Source organism: Cololabis saira, chromosome 13 (genome assembly GCF_033807715.1).
Source record: "Cololabis saira isolate AMF1-May2022 chromosome 13, fColSai1.1, whole genome shotgun sequence".
Taxonomy (NCBI): Eukaryota; Metazoa; Chordata; class Actinopteri; order Beloniformes; family Belonidae; genus Cololabis; species Cololabis saira.
Window position 1 is genome coordinate 21,137,439 of NC_084599.1, and position 21,143 is coordinate 21,158,581.

The 21,143-nt window shown below is 40.8% G+C and overlaps 2 protein-coding genes across 2 annotated transcripts in view; both read right to left on the reverse strand.

The window, feature by feature from the left end:
• Positions 1–790: 790 nt before the first annotated feature.
• On the reverse strand, positions 791–3,793 carry dmrta2 (DMRT-like family A2). Its single transcript, XM_061737139.1, has 2 exons — positions 3,054–3,793; positions 791–1,913 (listed from the first exon to the last, which is right to left on the reverse strand). The coding sequence occupies exons 1-2, from the start codon at positions 3,496–3,498 to the stop codon at positions 1,042–1,044; spliced, it is 1,317 nt and encodes a 438-aa protein (XP_061593123.1). The 5' UTR covers positions 3,499–3,793; the 3' UTR covers positions 791–1,041.
• An 11,185-nt stretch (positions 3,794–14,978) lies between these two features.
• The window catches only part of faf1 (Fas (TNFRSF6) associated factor 1), a 69,909-nt gene continuing 63,744 nt past the window's right edge, over positions 14,979–21,143 (reverse strand). The window contains exon 19 of the mRNA XM_061738243.1: positions 14,979–16,027. Coding sequence (XP_061594227.1) covers positions 15,944–16,027 — 84 coding nt within the window. The 3' untranslated portion in view covers positions 14,979–15,943. The remainder of the gene's footprint in view (positions 16,028–21,143) is intronic.

Sequence of the window (21,143 nt, forward strand, 5' to 3'; positions counted from 1 at the left end):
CACTATAAATATGTTGGATTTTACTTCATGTTACTGTTGGCAAATCAAAAGTCATAAATGGAGGAAGTGTCTAACATAAAATTATTCTTAAAGTTAAACATAAGTACGTTTTCTTGTTTATGTACAGTAAAGTGTAGCCAAAAGACATCACACATTTTCCAACACTTGCTGCTATACAAATACACGGAATACGTCTGTGATCGGTCGGCCGCAGCCTCAAGACCAGTACTCGAGTTGAGGGGGGATGAGGGGGGATGGCATCCCCCCTGAAATAAAAACCGTCAAAATCATCCCCCCTGTAAAACTGACATCCCCCTTTCCATCCCTTATGTCATTTCATCAATGAATGTGGTTTTACTGCTATTTCAACATTTAGAGTCACCACCAGAAAAATTACTTATTTGACAATTTTCACCTGTTTCAAGTACATTTTCACTTGAAATAACTAGGAAAATCTGCCATTGGGACAAGATTTATCTTCTCATACAAGCAAAAAAATCTTGTTCCACTGGCAGATTTTCCTACTTATTTCAAGTGAAAATTTACTTGAAACAGGTGAAAATTCTTGTTTTTTCCAGCGATGAGTCTTGTTTTAAGTGTAATGAGATTTTTTTTTTTTTTTTTACTAAAATGAGACATTTTAACTAGAAATAAGACAAATATTCTTGTTAAGATTTTGAGTTTTTGCAGTGATCCATTTTACTTATCCTGTGAAGGACAGAGTCATATTGATAAGTTCAGAAAACTGTTTTTTATTGTTGTGTTTTGATGTATTTCATGTAAGCCCAGAGGATATTTAAAGCTTACAGAAGGCTGCATTTAACTGCTGCTATGTCATTCCTGCAGTATTTCTGCAGGTGTTTTGGTCAGTGCTATTATTTGTAATATATTTTATTATTTGCAATCAGCACAAATTATCTGTCCCAATATGATAAAATCCACCATCCCCCCCTGATTTTCTTTTACAACTCGAGTACTGCTCAAGACTGATTTATGGTTCCGCGTTACACCAACGCAGAGCCTACGGCCCTAATTCAGCCTTCACGGTTTGTCCGGCGTGTTGTTCACCAGCGGGCCGTACAGGCCGCTGTAACTCTGCTCCTTGTGCAACATTGTCCTGTCCCTGATGAGGTCGCTGAACGCGTAGTCGACCGGAGGCCTGAAGCCCAGGGTGGGCATGAGGCCGGCGGTGGAGTAGGGCGTCATGAAGGCCAGTCCGCGGCTGTGCGCGGAGTACGCGAGGCGCAGCGGGTTGAGTCCCAGGTGGGAGCCCAGGTAGGAGCCGGGCTCCCCGCCGAAGGGCGGCCCGTTGGGCTGCAGGGGGGAGAAGGCGGAGCGGCTGCTGAGCGCCATGGCCCCGGGGAGCAGCGGCCGCGTGGAGACGGTGGAGGCCGAGGATGCTGGAGGAGGATGCTGCGCGTTGTGCAGCATCCTCTCCGCCGACCACGTCTCCTCCGGCCCGGGCTTGCTGGAGGCGCCGCCGTTGTTGAGGATCTGCTCGATGGCCTGCACCACGTCCTTGCCGCAGCCCTGCAGCACCAGCTCCAGCACGCTGCGCTTGTGGCTGGGAAACACCCGGGTGAGGATGTCGATGGCGTGCATGTGCCGGGAGGCCGCGCAGGACGCGGACGGATCCTGCGGATCGTCCTTGTCGGTCTCGGAGCCGGAATCCGAGGCGAGGGAGCTGTTGGATCCAGGGGTTTCTTCTCCGTCTTTTAAGGGCTTGGGCACTGGGGAGCTGACGGATTCACTGTCGCCGTTCTCGGAGCCGGAGCCCGCTCCGCGCCGGCCGTCCGGGGAGGAGAGGCCCGGGCCGGAGTCGCTCTCCGCAGGCTTCCCCGCAGACTGCTGCGGGGTGGACGATCCGGACAGGTGGCCCTTTGGGAACAGCTCGTACTTCTGAAGACTGGAATCTGTTTACACAAACAGCACAGATTTTAGGCTGAGCATGAATGACCAAACGCTTAAATAGGCCTACATGTATCAGATTTTTTATTTGAGGCTACATAAATTCAATTCAATTAAATTCACATTTATTTGTTGAACAGGGACTGTACATATTAATAAACACGAGTGTAAATATGCATGGAGGAGCTGGAAATGTGGACATTTTTAAACGTAGACTTAAAACTCAACTCTTTGGTCTGGCTTTTATGAAGCATCAAATGTTATAGTTTTATTCTGTTTAACATTTTTTAGAGGTATTTGTTTTATTTATTTATCTATTTCTTGTAATGTTTTTATTATTATTATATTTTATTGTTGTGGACTGATTATTTTTTAGCCTTAATTCTTGAACTTTTATAATTATTTCATTTTAATTAACTAGGCTATATTGTATGTGAGTGTGCATTGGTCTCCCAGTTTTTATTTTGTTTTTATTATGCTTATTTTTCAGTCAAAATGTTACACTTTGTATTTCATGTACCTGGATGAAAGGTGCTATAGGTTACGAATAAAATTTGATTGATTGATTGATGGTTGTAGCCAGAGACTAATTTCCACCATTCGTCCCCGCGGCAAATTAATGCCATAGAATCAGACACCAGCAGACAAAGGAGACAAGATATGACATCCATACCAACAAAAACACAACATTAAAAGATACGACTGAGCTAGATAAAAATCATTAAGCAATAAAACATGTTACAATTGATAAACCAGTAATTAAGTGACATAAAGTTAAAGTGCTTAGTGCTTAAGTGCAAGAGTTTGTAAAGTGCTGATGCAAATTACACATCAACCCCATTGTTTCTGTAAAGTGCTTTAATGCTCAGATTTGTAAAGTGCTGATGCATATTGCACATTGCTTTATTGCACTTTTCTGGCACACACTGACATGTGTGTGCTGATATTATTGCACAAGTTGACATTATAGCATACATATTTGTTATTACGTATGGACCATTTTACATTTGCATACATAGTGAAAGTATGTTATGATACAGTAAGGGCTGATTTATGGTTCCGCGTTACACCAACGCAGAGGCTACGGCGTAGGCTGTGCGTCGATTTAACGCGGAACCATAAATCAGGCTCCAGTCTCCACTTACCGGAGTTGCTCTCGCCGTTGACGGCGGCGAACACCTCGTACCCGGGTCGGGGCGGGATGATGCCGTTGGCGGCGGCCAGGGCCAGGCCCTCGGCCGTGCCGTACAGCAGCTGCAGCTCCCGGGCCTCGTTCTCCTCCTGCGCCTGCTGCCGCCGCAGCGCCACCTGCGCAGCCATGACGCGCTGCCGCTCCGCGATCAGCGTGCACTTGGCGCACATGCAGTCCTTCCAGCGGCAGTAGCGCTTGTGGCCCTTGAGGGCCGACACCACGCCGTGGTTCCTGCAGCGGGCGCACTTGGGGGTGCGCGGGTACTTGTCCGCGGCGCGCAGCAACAGCGGCGGGCCGCGCAGCAGGCCGCCGGCGTGCATTGACACCGGGATGGAGGCGGCCGCCCCGGGGTGGACCTGCTGGGAGGAGGCGGAGGACGTCTCTGCTCTCAGATCCATGCCCGCAATCCCCCGATAACACACTAGAAACAGTTGAGCGGCGTCGAGGCAACGATCTGTTGAGGTTAGACTAACTTCTGCTCCAACATCCCTGCATGGGCAACAGGTGAAGTCAGGGATTTCTACTTACAGACATAAGAAAAAACGAAACTCTTTTCGAAACTGTCCCAGTAGTAGGGTGAAGAAGCGGTAAATATGACTAGAAACGACTTTAAATCCAGTCGGAGGTGAGAGAAACGATCATTCCTCTTCGATTTCCAGTCGCAGTCATGCAGCTCTCCGGGAGGAGTGAGGTTGTTACTCACAGCCCGAGACACTAACTTCCTCCAGAGACTGTCAATAGATACAGACCTCTCTCTCCTCTCTCTATTGTTGCTCCTACCGTTTCTTTAGACAAATTTGACAACAATGTGGCGTCTGTCATTGGCCAAAGGGAGAAGGAGCAATCTGATTGGCTTGTCTCGTCTTCTTTTTTTTTTCTTCAACTGTGTCTACCTGAGTTCTTTTTCCAAACATCAAGTGTTAAGAATTTGTAGGGAGTTCCCAGAATGCTCAAATAGATGTAGTGTGTATTTTTCCTCCCAAAATAGTTTTATAGATTTTAACTGGTGTGACATCCATAAATTATGATAGGCTTAGTTTGTTTTTATTATAGCGCTTCAATCAAATATAACTCATCATAGGAAATTATTACCTTTTTAAATACAACTTTTTTCTCCCGTATTTCTGAAGAAATACTCGTTTTAGATTATTAGACTATGAAGTGCCCTTCCTTGCGTCAATCTGTGCCGCAAATTAAAGACATTTGACTTACATTTATTGCTGACGCGTGCCTAATTTCATCTGTAAGGTAAGTATCATTTATTTTGTTGGTTCAACAAAAAGATTAGTTATGTGTGAGAATAAAAAAGTGTAAATTTGCGTTGCGTTATCGACTGGAGGAAGCAAAGCTTTACGGATAATGATAAATGGTTATTTAACGGTTCACTGAGAACCAGCGGAGTGTTTAACCGGTTCAAATGATCGGATCATAAAAGCTGCTACTCTGCTTGTCAACAACAACTGTATAAAAACATCAAACAAAGGTGAGAAAACATTCATTCAAACTTGTCCATGAGCTACAGCAGACAAAATTAAATAAAATTATGCTCCACGTTGAATGAATGAAACAGTCAACTTTTGTCGACAATTGTTTCGCTTTTTTCTTCTTTTTTTTTAAGCCTTTAATACACAAGGCCTAAATAAAACTTCATTTCCATCATCATTTCCAGCTTCATATTTCTTTCACTACTCTGTTTAAGGCGCTTTAAACTGGTTTAGTCAGATTAAATTATTGTTTGCTCTGAGTTGAAGTAATTAGTCAGTTTATTAGAACAGTTTCAGATATCCCTGGTTTAAGTCAGTTAATTGTTTTAAAATAAAACACTATATAGAAACGTGTTATAATAATCTGAACATGATCTCTTATAATTATTATTTTGTTTTTGTTTTTATTTGGCGTCGTTTATAGCCTATACGTAAAATGATTGAAGCCGAAACCATAAATAACTTTGTGGGGAAACAAGTAATTTGCATGCGACACCCATCATTATAGATGTCATAATAATTATAATAACCAAATAATAATAACAACAAAGACATGCGTAAATTTTATGTCACTATTAATTGCATATATTAATAATAGTTGAGTAGTTTAGTTGGTGCCCCAGAGAAACGGAGCATGATTCTGTTTGGTTTCTTTCTTTGCTCTGTTACTGTAAGCGACAATTCAGTAGAATGGACATACTTTTCTGCCATTTGTGCGTCCGCTCTTTAACCATCTATTACTAACACGCAATAATGCCACGATGCTCGGGGAGATTTAAGAAGTGCACGACGCGCAGAGCCACAAAAGGGCAACGCGCGCAGCACCTGCTCCCTCATCTGCTCTTTCAGGACATACATTCACGCAGAAACTATAGACTTCAGATTTAAAGAATAAAATGATGGCTACAGATGTTTTCTTTGCTCAACAACACATCTTGGAGGATGACAAGAAGAAGTTGAGAGGGGCTGCAGCAACGAGTGTGCAGCCCTGCCTCTCCCCTCCCAAGCTCATTGTTTACTTTCTGAATCACTGTAAGCAAATGCCATCTGTTTCCCTCACTGCTGTCATCTGCACCTTAATTACCTAGCCAAGAGGCTAATAGAGACGATATTAAAACTACATCTTTTTGACATTCAAAGTAATTATGTGCACGGGCGATGATCTCACTCGGCGGAAAACTGCACCATCTCCTTGAAAGTGATAGTTACAAACAGAAGAGATGGCCTGACTCGCTGGAGAGATGGAAGATTTAGCTTTTTATTTTTTTTAAAGGGCATCACTTTTCATTAGTGTCATTACTTGGTGGAAACAAAACAAAGGGGGAAGTCAAAGATGTCTGTCATCTTATGCGCACAATTTTCATTATTTATAACAATAACTTTAAATCTATGTGCTTTTATATCTAAGCAAATAGCTTAAAATGTTCGAAGAAAAAAATATATTATAAGTCTGAAGGTCTTTCCTTTTACACACCGGTTTTGGGTTTACGCATCGAAGTTTTAGGTTAAGTGACCTAATGGAAAAATGATTGGGTTCGAGTTCATTATTGTCCCCAATGGTCCAATTAAAAATGCCCCCTGCGAAATTGAAGTCACTGTGAGCAAAACCCAACATTCTTCCAGCCATGTAGGCCTACCTCACAAAAAAAAAAAAACAACAACAAAAAACGCTTTTATTTCCGTGCAAGGCTACACATGTGGCTTTTAACAACGTTCTAAGATAACAAAAGCACTTGACCCAACATATGTAGCAGCATGTTTCCGCTGCCCCTGCAGCCCCGGCGCGGCTTTATAGTCCATGGGCCAGACCAGATATCAGTACCACACAAGGTGACAAAACTTACTTATGATTTTTGAAAAGATCCACATCTATAGATGATATTTTGGTATGATGACCCTTCCTGAGTGGCAGCTGTATCATAGTTATCAGCTCATGATCTTACCCACCCCCTTCAGAAAATTACATTTTAGATGCTGGTGCCTATCCTGGTTTAGATTCATGTAGCCTACAGGATATCTGTCAATGTTTCACAATATTGTCTTTATCATTTCAAAGGGGACCTTTGAAGTATTCATTCAAGCTAAAATGTGATACATTTCCTGAATCCTTTTTTTGTATTTTGCGTCTCTGTTGTTCCTATATGACACGGGGCTAAAGGATATTAGGCTATATCATTTAGGCGAAAATTGTGTAAAAATGTTTGTTGTTTATAGTTTAAAGAGCTGCAGTGACCTCTATGTTGGTCAGAAAGATTCACAGTTTGAATGAATGCATAAAAGGTCGCCTTTAAAATGATTGTGAAACATTGACAGATATTCTGTACATGAGTCTAAACCAGGATATGTAATTTTCTGAAGGGGCTGGGTAACTTCATGAGCTGATAACTATGATACAGTTGCCACTCAGGAAGGGTTATCATAGCAAAATACAGACATGGATCTTTTCAAAAATTATAAGCAAGTTTTGTCACCTTGAGTGATATCTGGTCTGGCCCATGGACTATGCGGGCTGCGGGGTCTCCTGCGGGTCTCCTGCGGGTCTCCTGCGGGTCTCCTGCGGGTCTCCTGCGGGTCTCCTGCGGGTCTCCTGCGGGTCTCCTGCGGGCCTCCTGCGGGCCTCCTGCCCGCCCGCTGCCGCCACGCAGAGGGAGAGGTTAGAGTAGCAGTTAGACAAGGGGCCGCGGAGAAAAGAGGCGCACGGGGGTTTTCACTCAAGTATTTACACGCTTGACGGGCACACCGGGTAGGCCCCGGCCTTGCAGACAACAGGCTGTTAACCTGCCACTTCACACCAGCTCCACTGCGCCGTGGAAGTGGATCAGTATAAATGCATTCCTTTAAAGGCAGAGCCAGGGGAACTGCGAGGCTGCTGGGGAAGTTTTACCAACCAATATAAAGTAATATCAATCATGAAAAGACCATTTAAGGTGGAGCTTTAATTATTAGGAATAAATAATTAGTAGAAAAACATCAAAAAAGGGTTCATAAAGAAGATGTGTCTTTCACATTATAAGTCATTGTAAGCATTTAAAATGAATATAATGCATATATATTTGGGTTAGACGCTGATTATGTTGGAGAAAAAACTGTTAATAATCTAAAAAAAAAATTTTAATCACTGTTAAAAGCATGCAACAGCAAATCACTGAAAGAGACTCTGAAATCGAAAAAGACAAATGTGATTGATTTCGTATGCAAATGCCAGCCTGCAAAAGTCAAAGACAAACATATCGGCCAAATTTCCGCAGGACTGGCTGCCGGGCCATGTGTTGAAGAGGCACTTGAGCTGAAGAGGCAGACAGAGGTCTCTCAAGCATCAGTCTTCAGCCGCTAGAATAACACTTATTTGTAATGGGGGGATAACCCCGCCGTGGCGTATGAATATTTCAAAGATTTGAAGGGTCTGTTTCTGCCAAAGCTATTGGCCAGCTCTCAAGCAATCTCTCTCTCTCACACACAGTCCCTCTATTACACATCTCTCTCTCTCACACTCACACACACACACGAACAAAAAATAGTATTTTTTTTCTTTGCCCCCGAGGTAAATTGGCAGGGATTATCTTTGTTTAATGAATGGGCTACAAGTATTCATCAACACGGCGAGATTATTGGGCTCTCTCCCTCTCCATTCTGCACAGACGAAGGTGGCATATAACTCCAGTGTGTGTGTGTGTGTGTGTGTGTGTGTGTGTGTGTGTGTGTGTGTGTGTGTGTGTGTGTGTGTGTGTGTGTGTGTGTGTGTGTGTGTGTGTGTGTGTGTGTGAGAGAAAAGGGACAGACAGACCCACACTGCAGCCAATTAAAATGTACTCTCCCCTGCTCTATCCCTCCACATCTGCCTCCTTTTCTCCACCAACGAAAGGCTCAGAAAAGGAGGGAGCTCATGAATAGGCGCTCATTGAGATCACAGATGGAGTATGGCTTTCTTTTTGCAAGAAATTTGAGAAACACCATTGTCCCCAATCAAAACTCAATGTGTTCGCCTACAATGGTGCCGGCTTTGAGCTGCGCCGCTTCAATTGGCCTTGTTTTTGAAACTTGAAGTGTTCAGCACAAAGACTTGGCCTTCCTAGATGTTACCAGTGTGTGCGTGAGAGAGGGAGCGCGCCCACAGAAAGAAAAAGAGAGAGAGAGAGGAAGGAAAAAAGAAAGAAAGAAAGAAAGAGAGTAAAAAACACAATTAATATGAAGCTGTAATTACTCCCCTTCACGCCGCGGCACTCATTCAGGACCCCGCCGGTCCATTTAATGCTTTATGCGACTGATAATCCGAATACCAGAGGTTTTCATGAGAGTTGAGGAGACGGACCGGAAGGTGCGAATCAACATTCACTTAACTATACATGTATACATATACATATATATACACATATACATATACATAGCCTATACATATATATATATATATATATATATATATATATATATATATATATATATATATATATATACATATACATTATATATAATATTATATATATATATATATATATATATATATAATGTATATATACATATATACATATATATATATATATATATATATATATATATATATATATATATATATATACATATATACATATACATACATATACATTATATATAATATTATATAATATTATATATATATATATATATATATTTATATTTACTTACACACACGCATCTCCCACAGATGTGGGTGGATGCTACAATGGCACATTGTAGTTTTTTGTTTTGTTTTTAATTAAAGCCTACATAATAATATACAACATAATATTGATAACATTAATTCTGGCCTCTATTAGCTCTTTATTAGCATCCGTTTTCCCCTTGCTCGCCTTCTTCTTAGGCTGATAACGTTTCCTAGATAGCCTACATGTTCAATTTAGTTTACAAAATGCGTAGGCCTATTTATTATTTCCAGAATTGAAAACGGAAACCAGCTAAGCTTTTGTTTAAAAAAACAAACATATAAACCTAATCTGAGTTGAATTCAAGCAGGACTTTAATCAGAGCATCTGTCCTCGCACTCATGTCGATGTTAAAAGGAAGGAAATACGTTTTGCTCGTTTATTTGGAATCAACCTAAAATCCAAACAATTTATCAACACCAATGAAAAACGAACACATTTGTATTCCCTTTCGTCACACGTGAGCAACACTGAGCGAGATTTCTTCAAACCTAATAGCAGCTTTGATACAGTTGTGCTACTTTGTATACAGAAGGTTGCAGCAAAAATGCGGTTGAAACCCCTAAAGAGCAGATCACAAAACTGCCATATTATTAGTAAAAGTGAATGATAAGAATCTTCTGTAAGGTTATGAATTGGTCTCTGCAGTGGCAAAATCATGATCAATTATCTCTAAAAAGAGCATTTGAATATATATGAACAAAGAAAAAAAATCACAAAAGCTTATTCTGCAAAGTATGTACAATAGGCTTGAATGTGGCAAATGTGGTGATTTTTTTTCTTTTAAGAAGAGGGACCAAGTAGTGAGGCATCTCACTAAAGTCTTTGGTGTTTTAATAAAGTCACTGCTCTATGGTTATTTTTTTTTAAACATTCAATTAAATTCTATGTATATAGTGTATATTACAATACAGGTTGTACTTAGCAACTAAGAGCTTACGGAGACCCAGAGCAACATGGCTTTACTTAGTTGACAAATCCTCTAACATCTAAACTGTAACAGAGTAGCACAAACATTTACCACAGAACTAGACGAGAGAATATCACTAAACCACTTGTTGCTGGCTTATTTTCCCGTTATTTAATCAAATGAAGTCTACACATTTTTTGAATTTCACCTAAAAGCTACAATCAGCTTGTAATACAAATTGGTATGCAAGTTAAAACACTGAAAAAAGAGTCCATGGCCAGACATTTAAGCTTTTTAAGAGTTTTTAGCTATTTTAAAGCCAAACCTAATAAGATTTGTTACATGAGTGCACAAAAAAACTGTTTTGTGTTTTTGAGATAAAAATCAAAGTCTCACCATGTCCATTGTGTCATTGACAAACAGAACAGTGAAGAGAAGGAGACGGGGAGGCAGCGATGACCCTCCTTTTGTTCCCACCCAACAGTTTAAGCTGCATAGATTCTGTTTCTTTGGGCAGGGCCCACGTCTCTGAGAAAGTAAACTTGGGGTGACCCTCCAGGTTAGGACAGTCTGGGGTATGTGCGAAGCTCCTGTGATTCAAGGAGCTGCCATGCTCCGAGATCTCTGTGGGTCCCACTTCAAAAGGAGGGAGGAGACATCACTCAGGAATTTTTCGCTGCCTCGCCACTGAGCTGCATTCTTGACCCCGGCAGAGCTGGTTAAACACCACGGACGCTTTCCTCCTTTGTCATCACAGAATCAAGTCAGCAACCTGATGCTGCTGTCTTGATTCTGAACCTTAATACTACACAGACACTTTTTCTCCTCAGCCCGCCTGTGTCTGATTTGAGGGCTGATCCCAGAGTCTGATTGAGACATCCATGATCCATCCAAACTCTGAGTACAACATTCAAGAAAACACCTACTGTAACACCACACAACTAAATAACCTAATTTCCTCTCCACTAAAGCTGCCACGAAAGCTCAAATAAACAACATTTAAATTATATATTAGTCAATAAAGGGCCAACTCATCTTGTTACCAGAAATGTATGATGAACCTCGTCATACAAAAGTCAAACACTTTCCCATCGTACAGTAATGAGGCCTGATGAATTCTACCAGCACAACAGAAGTGACTCGTGACAAGTTTGGTCACGTATAAGAGAGGAATATCATTATGTCTCACTGGCATTTCCGACTATATCACCATCATCAGCTGTAGCGGAATAAGTGAACATGCTTGTGCACATTTCATTTGGAAAGCTGCATGAAACTGTAATCTCACAGTTGAAAGGAGCTGCACTATGCGTGCTGCTCCCTGAGGAATATGCACTCTGACAGACAAGCAGAGATGCACCTGTCTCTTTCATAAACACACGAAGCTTCACACTCACCGAGCTCCTCACCTTCTCCTGAACTCACCCTCGCCCCAAGCTGCACGTGTCTATACAGCTATCACAAACACGTCTGCTGCGAACTCAGAGATGTACGGGCATCCTTCATCTAACAAATGTCATTCAAAGACATTTGACTTTTGTCCTTACATCTTTAGGAAAGTTCAGCATTTCTCTTGAACTTAAAGGAATTCCTACTTTCACCAATTTGAAGGACTCTTTATGGACGTTTAAGGTCCAGTTTGGTAGGATTGGGGCCAAGTGAAAATACTTTCGCAATGTAATACATTGTCATTACACTTTCCTCCAACACTAACAGACAGAAGGAAAGAAAATGTCTTTGAGGCCTTTTTTTTTCTTCTTCAAGGATCCAAAAACCTCTTGAATGTTAACACAAGCCACTTTACTTTGCTTGTGTTATGACTTGTGTTGTGCCTTATGCAACCAGCTTATGTAGCAGAATCATTTTCTGTCACCCATGTTGCTTCAAAGATCAAACATCACTTACAGTGAAATGGCAACTTTTCCTTGACTTTGCCACACCCTCAGTGTCTTCGTTGTCAATATTTTAGTATTGTTTTTAGTTTCTGCTGCTAATTTGGTGAATGGAAGATGGGATGAAAATAAAGATGAGACAACATTTCAATAATGTAAGCAAGGTAAGTGAATTATCCATTTTGGTTTTCAACAAATCTAAAGTTCTTAAACAATAAGGGATAATCATACAAAACCTTTGGGAACACTATGATATTTTAACTTTTCCTAGAATGTCAGGACAAGTGGTAAAGGTTTAGAGCTTTATGTATACTGTAATTACTCAAACCTTTATTTCAATTATCATCACCCATGGGCTCCTCTGAGCCACTGCCCAGCAACCTGAAAAAACAAAAAGCATATGTCCACAAAGCAGGAAAGTGGCACAAGATGAAAGCAAAAATGATTTCAGGCAGCCCTTTCCTTCGTTCATAATGGTAGTTTGACTTAGCAGTAGAAAGGTCAAATTAGAGGTCAAGTTGAGATCAAAAGACATAAAAAAGGCTTTGTCAAAGAAGTGCTGGCACTTAAGCTAGTAATGTAAATCAGAGCTACCGATTGCAGAAGATGGTATGAGGAAATGTAGTCAGTATAGAGAAGCTGCAAGGTGCAAAGTGCAGCATCAGACATTTTAATTAAACTAAAACTTTCTGGTAACATGGAAAAGCTATTTATCAAAAAAGAGGGTGCATATTTTAATGAAAAGAACATCTCCAACTGTTGAGCATGGAGGTGGATCAATCATGATTTGGGCCTTTGCTGCTTACAGCAGCATGAGAAGTATTTAGGGGGGAAATAGGCTTAACATTATGTGCCAGCAAAGTGTTGTAGAAAATCCCCCCACATAATCTGTAAAATGGCTGAAAATCAAATGATAATCATTTCTATGACAGGATAGTGATCCTCCACACACCTCAAATCCACACAGGAGCACAAGAGGAGCGAAACAAAGGTCATGAGCCACACAGCGCCCTGATTTCAAAAATCTGTGGACAGATCTCAAAGGAGCACGTAAAACATGGCTAAAGAATCTCAGAGAATCAGAAGCCTTTTGCAGGAAGAACAGGAGGAAAAACAAAGATCCTTAGAAAGTTAAAATAAGTTTTAAAAGCTGTGACAGCTCTCAACTAATGATGCAATCTGCTTAAACTTTTCTTCACATAATTTTAGTTTTGAAAATTTTAATATTTTGCAAAATTATGGACCCACTCACCCCCCAAAAAACAAAACAAAACAAAAAAAAAAAACAGTCATCCAAATAAATTCCTTATGGAAATCAGATCTAATCACACTAACTACCAAGAAAAACACTGACTTGACCTTGGATGCCTGAACCTTTTTCATGGTATTGTATTTGATGAGAAATATCAGCGTAAATGAAGTTGTTTTTAGATTAACACAAAAATGAGAGAGAGTAGGGTTTTCTTGCCGTCACCCTGCTGGAGCCTGAGGCATCATTTCTTGTCTGGTCAAACCCCGGGAAGTGTGGCTGACTGAATACGTCGATTCATTCCTCGCGTGAGAAACGAGGCAGCCACGGAGAAACTGACAAATACGCAGTCACACCCCACGATGCTTGTGGGATGTTATGGATCACTTGTGTAACTAATTTGTGCAAGAGATTGTGAAAGACCATAGAAAATTGTGATATTTGTGTTGAAACAACGCCACAGACTTAGTCATAGATTAAATCATTTCAGCCAAAGGAATTAATGCTGAAACTTGCAGATCTCTAACTGAAAGCAGTCTGAAATGTAAATATGATTTAATATTATACCTTTAAACAGGAATTATTTAGTAATTATTAAATACAAAAAAGTAAGTTTGCAAAATCAGGTCTAAAATGTTACTGTCATAACTGGTTTGAATCAGTTTTCATAAATACTTTTCAAATGTAAGCGTATATGCAGTGTATTTCAATACTTTTCAAGTATTCACTTTCAGGACACGTCATTATTCTTAGGCTAGGACTTTATCATATTGTGACTCAATAAAGATTGAGATTTTGTTTAGAGTTGAAGTAAACTTTAAGACTAAGAATCCAAACTCTCAGTGTTGTTCAATGAACGTCTTGAAAACACATTCATGTGTTATCATCTTTTCGGCACAACAGGAAAACTGACAGAGCAATGAAGATGTTTACTGCAGTGCAAATATAACCGCACGTAATCGAAATGTGCTTTCAGACAAATAATTTACCTGGAAATAGAACCTGCAACCTCTATAGCTGCCTTTTTTTTCCAGGACTCCCAAATTATTCAGTGTCTATGAATAAGTGTCCAGGTGTACTGCTGCTCCGTGCCAGTGCATATGTGCCAGTATTACCCAGGTGTGAGGATTTATGACGAGGCAGCATCGTTTTTGCCGTAGGAAGTTTGTTTACGTGCTCTCCCTACTGGGGCTCTCAAACTTTGCCTTTAGCTGACAGAGAGGCCCTGCTGCAGATGGAGGGCTAAGCCTTTGTGATCTCTCCTTGCTGGAGGCACAAAATTATGTGGCTGATATCACCAGGTGGTGTGAGAGTGAGGATATTAAATCATTTGTTAAGCAGAGTAAGGTAGGTAAGACCCCTTTGTGGCAACAGGGATGTTCTAATGGAGATCTAAACTTCAGTATACAGAAAAAAACAAAGCAAAAATGTTGTCTGTGTGGCCTTTAATTGAAATTATAAGCTATTAATTTATTTTGAATATAAAATTATGTACTTCCAACGTATGAACTCAGAAGCCCCTGAAATAAAGGGGTTTATGCCTTTTTGCACAACTTTTTGAAAATTTAAGAAAGGAGATTCAAGGTTTAAATGGTAAGAGGAGAGAAAAGTTGAGTATGTAAGTGAGCGACAAGTTTCAACAGATTTCTGGGCGAGACAAATGGATGTTCATATTCATATATTTTATATAATGTATATCAAACTAAAACTAATACAGCATAAAACTTAAAAAGGATCAAGAAAAGAAAAAAAAAAAAAAAGGAAAAAGAAAACCGAGCAATCTATTGGCTTGTGGAGCAGTGGATGTTACAACCAGGGGGTGCGAGAACTGCGGGGGCCGAGTGATGACGTCGAAGGCCCATCAAGTCCAGTCCCCGCGGACGACAGCGGACGGAGGGGTGCAGGACGGGCAGGGGGAAGAAAGCACACTTTGGGAAAGGGGATAAATACAGGTGGATATGAGACAGCCAGCCTTCACAAGGCAAAATAACTTCTTTAAATTTTATTTTTAACATTTTTCAGTATTTATTTTTTTATTTCAAACACAAAAACCATGTTCTAAAAAAAGGAACCTTGGTGTGTTAAATGAGGAAACAGGGGAAGAAGTCCTTGTGTTTTTTTTTTTTTCTTTAATTATCATTTTATTTTATTTTTTTTCCTTTCTGTGACAGATTCGCCTGCTCAGTCTCTTGTTGCTGCTTTTGTCCTGGTGTCCTGTTGTGAGAGAAAATCATGACACAGCAGTTTGGTAACATGGACTTGTGAAGTGTGTTAAGAGTCGAGAGACATGGAGGGGGTTCGGGGAGGTGAATGTTTGGCTGTGTGCTTGTGATAGTGTCTTGGCTCCTCTGTGCAACACTTGTACATCAGGCATTCGTGTGCCACCATCGGGCCAAGGGCAGAGAAGCTTACTTGCACTTATGTGTCACTGGATGTGCATGCCAGTGTGCGTGTGTGTGTGTGTGTGTGTGTGTGTGTGTGTGTGTGTGTGTGTGTGTGTGTGTGTATGCGTGCGTGCGTGCGTGTACTGGAGGCCCAGACTGAGGTGAGGGGGGCCATGCTCGTTGACTAGTGTGCGTCCAGCCAGTAAATCAGTCTGTCAGTGGATGCTCAGCTATCAGAGGGCCAGTTCCTATTCTTTAGCCTCCAAGAAGAGAGTCTCCTGAGGAAACAGCTTAGCCTCCAGCAGGGTCGACCCTGGATCCAACTGGGTGATCTGAGAAGAAACAAGAACATTAGAAAAGCTTGACAGAAGGACTGCAGCTAACCATTTTATTTTAACAGTTGATCAGTACAATTTGTGCAAAATACTGATCACATCTCAAGGTAAAAACACACATATTACATGATACGTTTGCACTCCGTAATGCAATTTATAAAAGATGACAAAAAAGTTGAGATAATAATAAAACAAAATTGATTTAAAACCGTTCCTACCCCGAGCCACTCTACACTTCAGAAGTGGACCATCAGACGGATTGACCCTCCCGTCTAAACCCTCTAAACCTCCTCAGACATCACATTCAGTGAGCTCAGCTCTGTCGTTCACAGCCACTGAAATCCCTTTGTGACCGTCTCGCCACGTTTCCCCCAAGATTCAGACGGGAGAACAGTGTAGCTTGAGTGATGCTTTCATTTATTGCATGTCTGTTCTCACAAGAACATGAAATGTGTGTATTATTTTAACATAATGTTTGGGGCGGGGGGGGGTCTTAAGCGGTAATGTGAGCAAGAAGAGTTTTGTTTCCCTAAGAGGAGCATGTGGTTTGTTTTCTCAAAAAGGCTCTGGTCCAGAGTAAACTGATGACGCATGCAGGATGAGTGTGTGTGTGTGTATGTGTGTGTGTGAGAAGCAGAGCTGAATGTATTAAGAGGACTGTACTGACTTTAATGACTAATTGTGACTAATTTCAGCTCATCGCTTGAAATGTAAAGGACAGAAACATTTACCCCTGCTGAAAACTCTACACGACAGCAATTGTCCAAAAGGAGAGAAATAAAGCTTTACCACCCACAATGTGGCTGATCAGGTTAGCTGACATGAAGGGGGTCGGACCCATGTTTTTGAAAACAGAACAATCTGACTCTCCCTGACACCCACCACCCCTGTGGGCCTCTTAGCTTATGTGAGCTAATCACTGGAGGGGTTGTGTTACATCAGGCCAATCTAACACCTGGGCTGAATGGGCGAGCTGGTGTGACACCGAGATGTGTCCACGGCTTATCTGATGACTGCTGCATCAGGCCCTCTGATTAGGAATCCTATTCTAACCTCATAGTGGGATAATTAGCCAGGTCCCTGTACCTGCTGTAGAAGGTCAGAGGACAAGCCGAGAGCCATAAAGGTCAGCCGCCCAACAAGCCAAGAGACAGGTCTCACACACTCTTGTTGGGAAACAAAATGTGACCTCTGACCATGAACCGAACCACAACTTCACCTACAGTCGCCTTCTATAAATTAACATGGTCTCATCATGCTTTTTAGTCCTTAATCAGTCAAGTTATTTCTAAATGCAACATTCTTTACTAACATATTTCTAACAGAGAACATCCTTCATCATATTAATGCTATTATTTCTCTTTAAAAAACAAAAAAAAACAGCTTTACAATTAAATAAATTCACTCTAATTTTAACTGGTCTTTAATATATTTTTCCTATTAGGGGAAATTGGACTCAGATTAAAGGGTGAGGAAAGAGAAAAAGAGGGCAAGTGAATTAGGAGGACATATCAGCATCAGATAACCTTTCCATCTCCCACAGGAGGTGATGTGATTGGAAATGTCACACCATGTGCAAGCTGGGATCTTTGACTCCACATTTTTTTCCATCTCCTTATCACCATTTCAATGTGTCATTTCAACCTTCAACTTCTCAGTGGGGTTCTGGGGAGCCGGGTGCAGGTGGGGGGGGCCGCCCAACCTGGTCAACTCTGCCCTGCTTCACAGGCAGAGTTGATGCTGGAGAGGTTTTGCCCTAAAGAAAGCTTGTGTTTGTGTGTGTGTGTGTGTGTGTTCTTGCTGTAAACATATTCAATCCTATCACTGTAAAGAGGGGGAAAAAAAGCGACCAACAGGCCTGCTCTGCTCCTTTTCCCACCTCAGGAGCGGCGTGTCACGAATGGCTGCCATGCTAATGAACCTGACAGGCTGTCGTGACACCGCAGCATCAGGTAGGAGTAATGAGGCTTTGAGGTGGAGCAGGTGGGCTCACAAACGTGCGTCTGTAGGCTAAAGACGAGTGTGTGTGTGTATGCACATTTTCAGAGAGAAATCGGGACGAGGGTTTGTGCACCGGGGAGAGACGACGGGGCGAGAGCAGCATCTGACTCGCAAAAAGAAAGTAGAGAAACAAGATGCCACACTGACACAGGAGACGGGCACCATCGGTGTTTGTTTACATTGTTATCCAATTAACAGACCATAAGCATGGAGGCATCTGTCAACAAACAAAGCTGTTGTTTTTCCTCTGCTCTGCCTAAGCCATATTCTCTACTCTTCTGCCCACACAGCCATACATACAAACATACACGCATATATACATAAGACACACAATCTAGCTCTAAACTTTGGGGTTTTTTCTTAACCTTGAGTCAATATAATTCTCATCAGCCGATCAAATCAGTCATCTAAATGAAGAGACTGTTTAACAGATGAAATTACTCTGAAGATTTTCATCCGACTAAATTAACATTTAGGAGAAAAAAAATAACATGAACTGGGCGAAGAAGAGAAATCAGCAGAATAAGAGCTGGTGCAACCTCTGTTTGCCTGAAGTTAATTAGGAAGAGATAAGATAATAACTTTGGAGCTCTGAATTATAAAGCTTAATTTTAAAACTGGATCCAAACAAAAAGACAGATGGTGCTTTTGGGCAATCTTTGCTATTTTATCTCTTTCATTATGAAAAATGATGTGACAAAATATCGGGCTCATATTAACCCTGTGTATTTGTTGATATGAAATGGCAGATTTTAACACGGTTTAAAAAAAAAAAGAAAAAAAAAAAAAGAATAATCATACGATTAGCAATCAAAGTAAAGTTTAAAATAAACACCACAATTGTAAGTCACTTGATTCAAATGAATAAAACACACTCATAACAGAGGAGGGGACACTAAGCAACGCTCAGCCATGAAAGAAAAGAAAGGGAAAATAAACACAAGCCCTCAAGATGTCCGTTTCCAACATAATCAAACGTGCAGCTGAAATAACGCATTTTTAATGAAGCCATTACAGGCCCTGCTATGTTAATTAAAACCAAATAACTTGTCTGTTTTAGACTAGTGTTGTCAAGTGTTTATTTGGCCAATTACAAAAGCAGTGGGAGATCATTATCTGCTGCCAGGAGCGTTGACAGCGTGTAGTGCTGGGGCGTGAACACAAAAAGAACAGAAAAGAGTACGGCACTTCAAAGGGAAAAATACGCTGCACAGACTGGACGGGGGGCAGGACTAAAGAAAAAGCAGAAAATCTGGACTGGAAGAGGAGAGAAAATGAGAAAACCAGTAAAGTGAGAAAAAAAAGGACAGCGTGCTTAAAAATATGTAGTGAACAATATTGGCATTCGGAGAGGACAAGCAAAAAGATGGAAAGGCGAGACTGTGAAAAGGATAATTAAAAAAAGAGCAGCACCGAGTGAAGAGAAGAAGGAACAGCGGAGGAAGATGTAAAGAAAGTAGAAGGATAAAAAGGAGGTTGACATGTCTTCGTTAAAACTGAATTACCTGCAGACCTTTTAAAGACATCGAAAATAAGCTGGATTTATTTATTTATTTAATTCCCTCTTCTTAACAATTAACCAATTTTTCTAAAATCTTCCCTATTCAGTTTTTGTTTTGCATAAAAGTTGATTGTGAAAAGTTCAGTTTTCATATCACATTTAAGTAACTTATTAAAGAACTTGACAAATTGCTGTACTGTCATCAAACCTAAAGTGGGGATACTTTCAAAATAACATCATAAAAACCTTTTAATATTTAAACCAACTTCAAACTAAATGCAGTAAAACTAATATGAGAGCAGCACCAATTCTCCAGGTACACTTTCCCACGTTGTTTTTTAGTTTTTTTCCCCCCACGTTATTTGGGAAATAGGTTGCTCCAAGCTTCTTAGAGAACTCGCCACAGTTCATCTGAGGATTTAGGATCTCTCATTGTCATCCGTCTCACGTAATCCCACACTGACTCCATGATGCTGACATGGGTTCACAGCGGGGATCCCACCGTATCGGAGGACTTCTCTTGCTAGTTTCTGCTAAAGTTTGTTCTTCATTACTCAGACCACAAGTTTGGTTCCTATAAATCTTTACATTTCTACAGGACCAACCCAAGCTTGGTGCAGCTTTATGAACCTGAATCTAAATATCTAATATCTCTAAAACATTTGCACAGTAAGCTCAGATTTAAGGTGAGCTAAAAAAAGACCTTCAGCAGATGAATATACGATAGGAGCCAATGATATAGACTCCTTTCAAAATAAACTACTGTTCAGCTCTCTCGGAGTCTTAATACGACTCTGTCAGATTGCGGCACAAGAAAAACAAAAATAGTCTAGTATAACAGATGTAAAATATATTTCAGCACAATGCATAGATTCATCTTTACCATTGTTTATTTTTTCTGCATCTCAGGTTTTCTGAGAGAATCACTCTGGCAAATTCACTGTCAGAGCTGGAAAAAGGATTTTGAAGAAGTGAAATAAAGTACAGTATCACAGTCAGGAAACTAATACACTTGTTTGACATTGTTTGGGTGTCTATGAGCAGCCGGGCAGGAAGCATCTACGGCAAATAATTTCAACAGCAGTCAAAACACATTTACCACATGCTGAAGAAAGGAAACCTCAGGCCTTTCAGCAAAAGCTTGTGTTCAACAAGTATCAAAGGAAAAGGGGGAAATTCTTGAATGAAGAGCTGAAAACTGAAACACTAAAAGTCCCCCCCCCCCCACTCCTCTTCCTCAAACTCGCTGACAGTCATAGAAACGGAGAAAGGGTTAGTTCCCTGAACGCAGCTAAGCCTGGTACAAATGATGCCAGTGTAAGGCCTGCTGTAGCGCTGAAGAGATAAGCCACCGATACCAAATGGTGATGGAGAAACCGAGTCCAAAAAGTGGAGACTAATAGACATTTACTGGCCAAACAACAAGAAAATGGGCAAAAGCATAAACCTCGCACGGATCTGTACCTTCATGTAGTTGAGAAGAACATGGTGTTCTGTGTAAATAAACCTACTAATTGACCAGGAAACTGATGTAAATGAAGCTGGTTATATTATTAACAAACACTGGATGGTGAAAAATTATTTTTTTTGGTGGATCGAACCTCAAAGAAC

Coding starts and splice junctions, on each gene's coding strand:
- dmrta2 (XM_061737139.1), bottom strand. CDS start 3,498: ATGGATCTGAGAGCAGAGACGTCCTCCGCCTCCTCCCAGCAGGTCCAC. Junction 1,914..3,053: donor CAACGGCGAGAGCAACTCCG/GTAAGTGGAGAC, acceptor TTGTGTAAACAG/ATTCCAGTCTTCAGAAGTAC.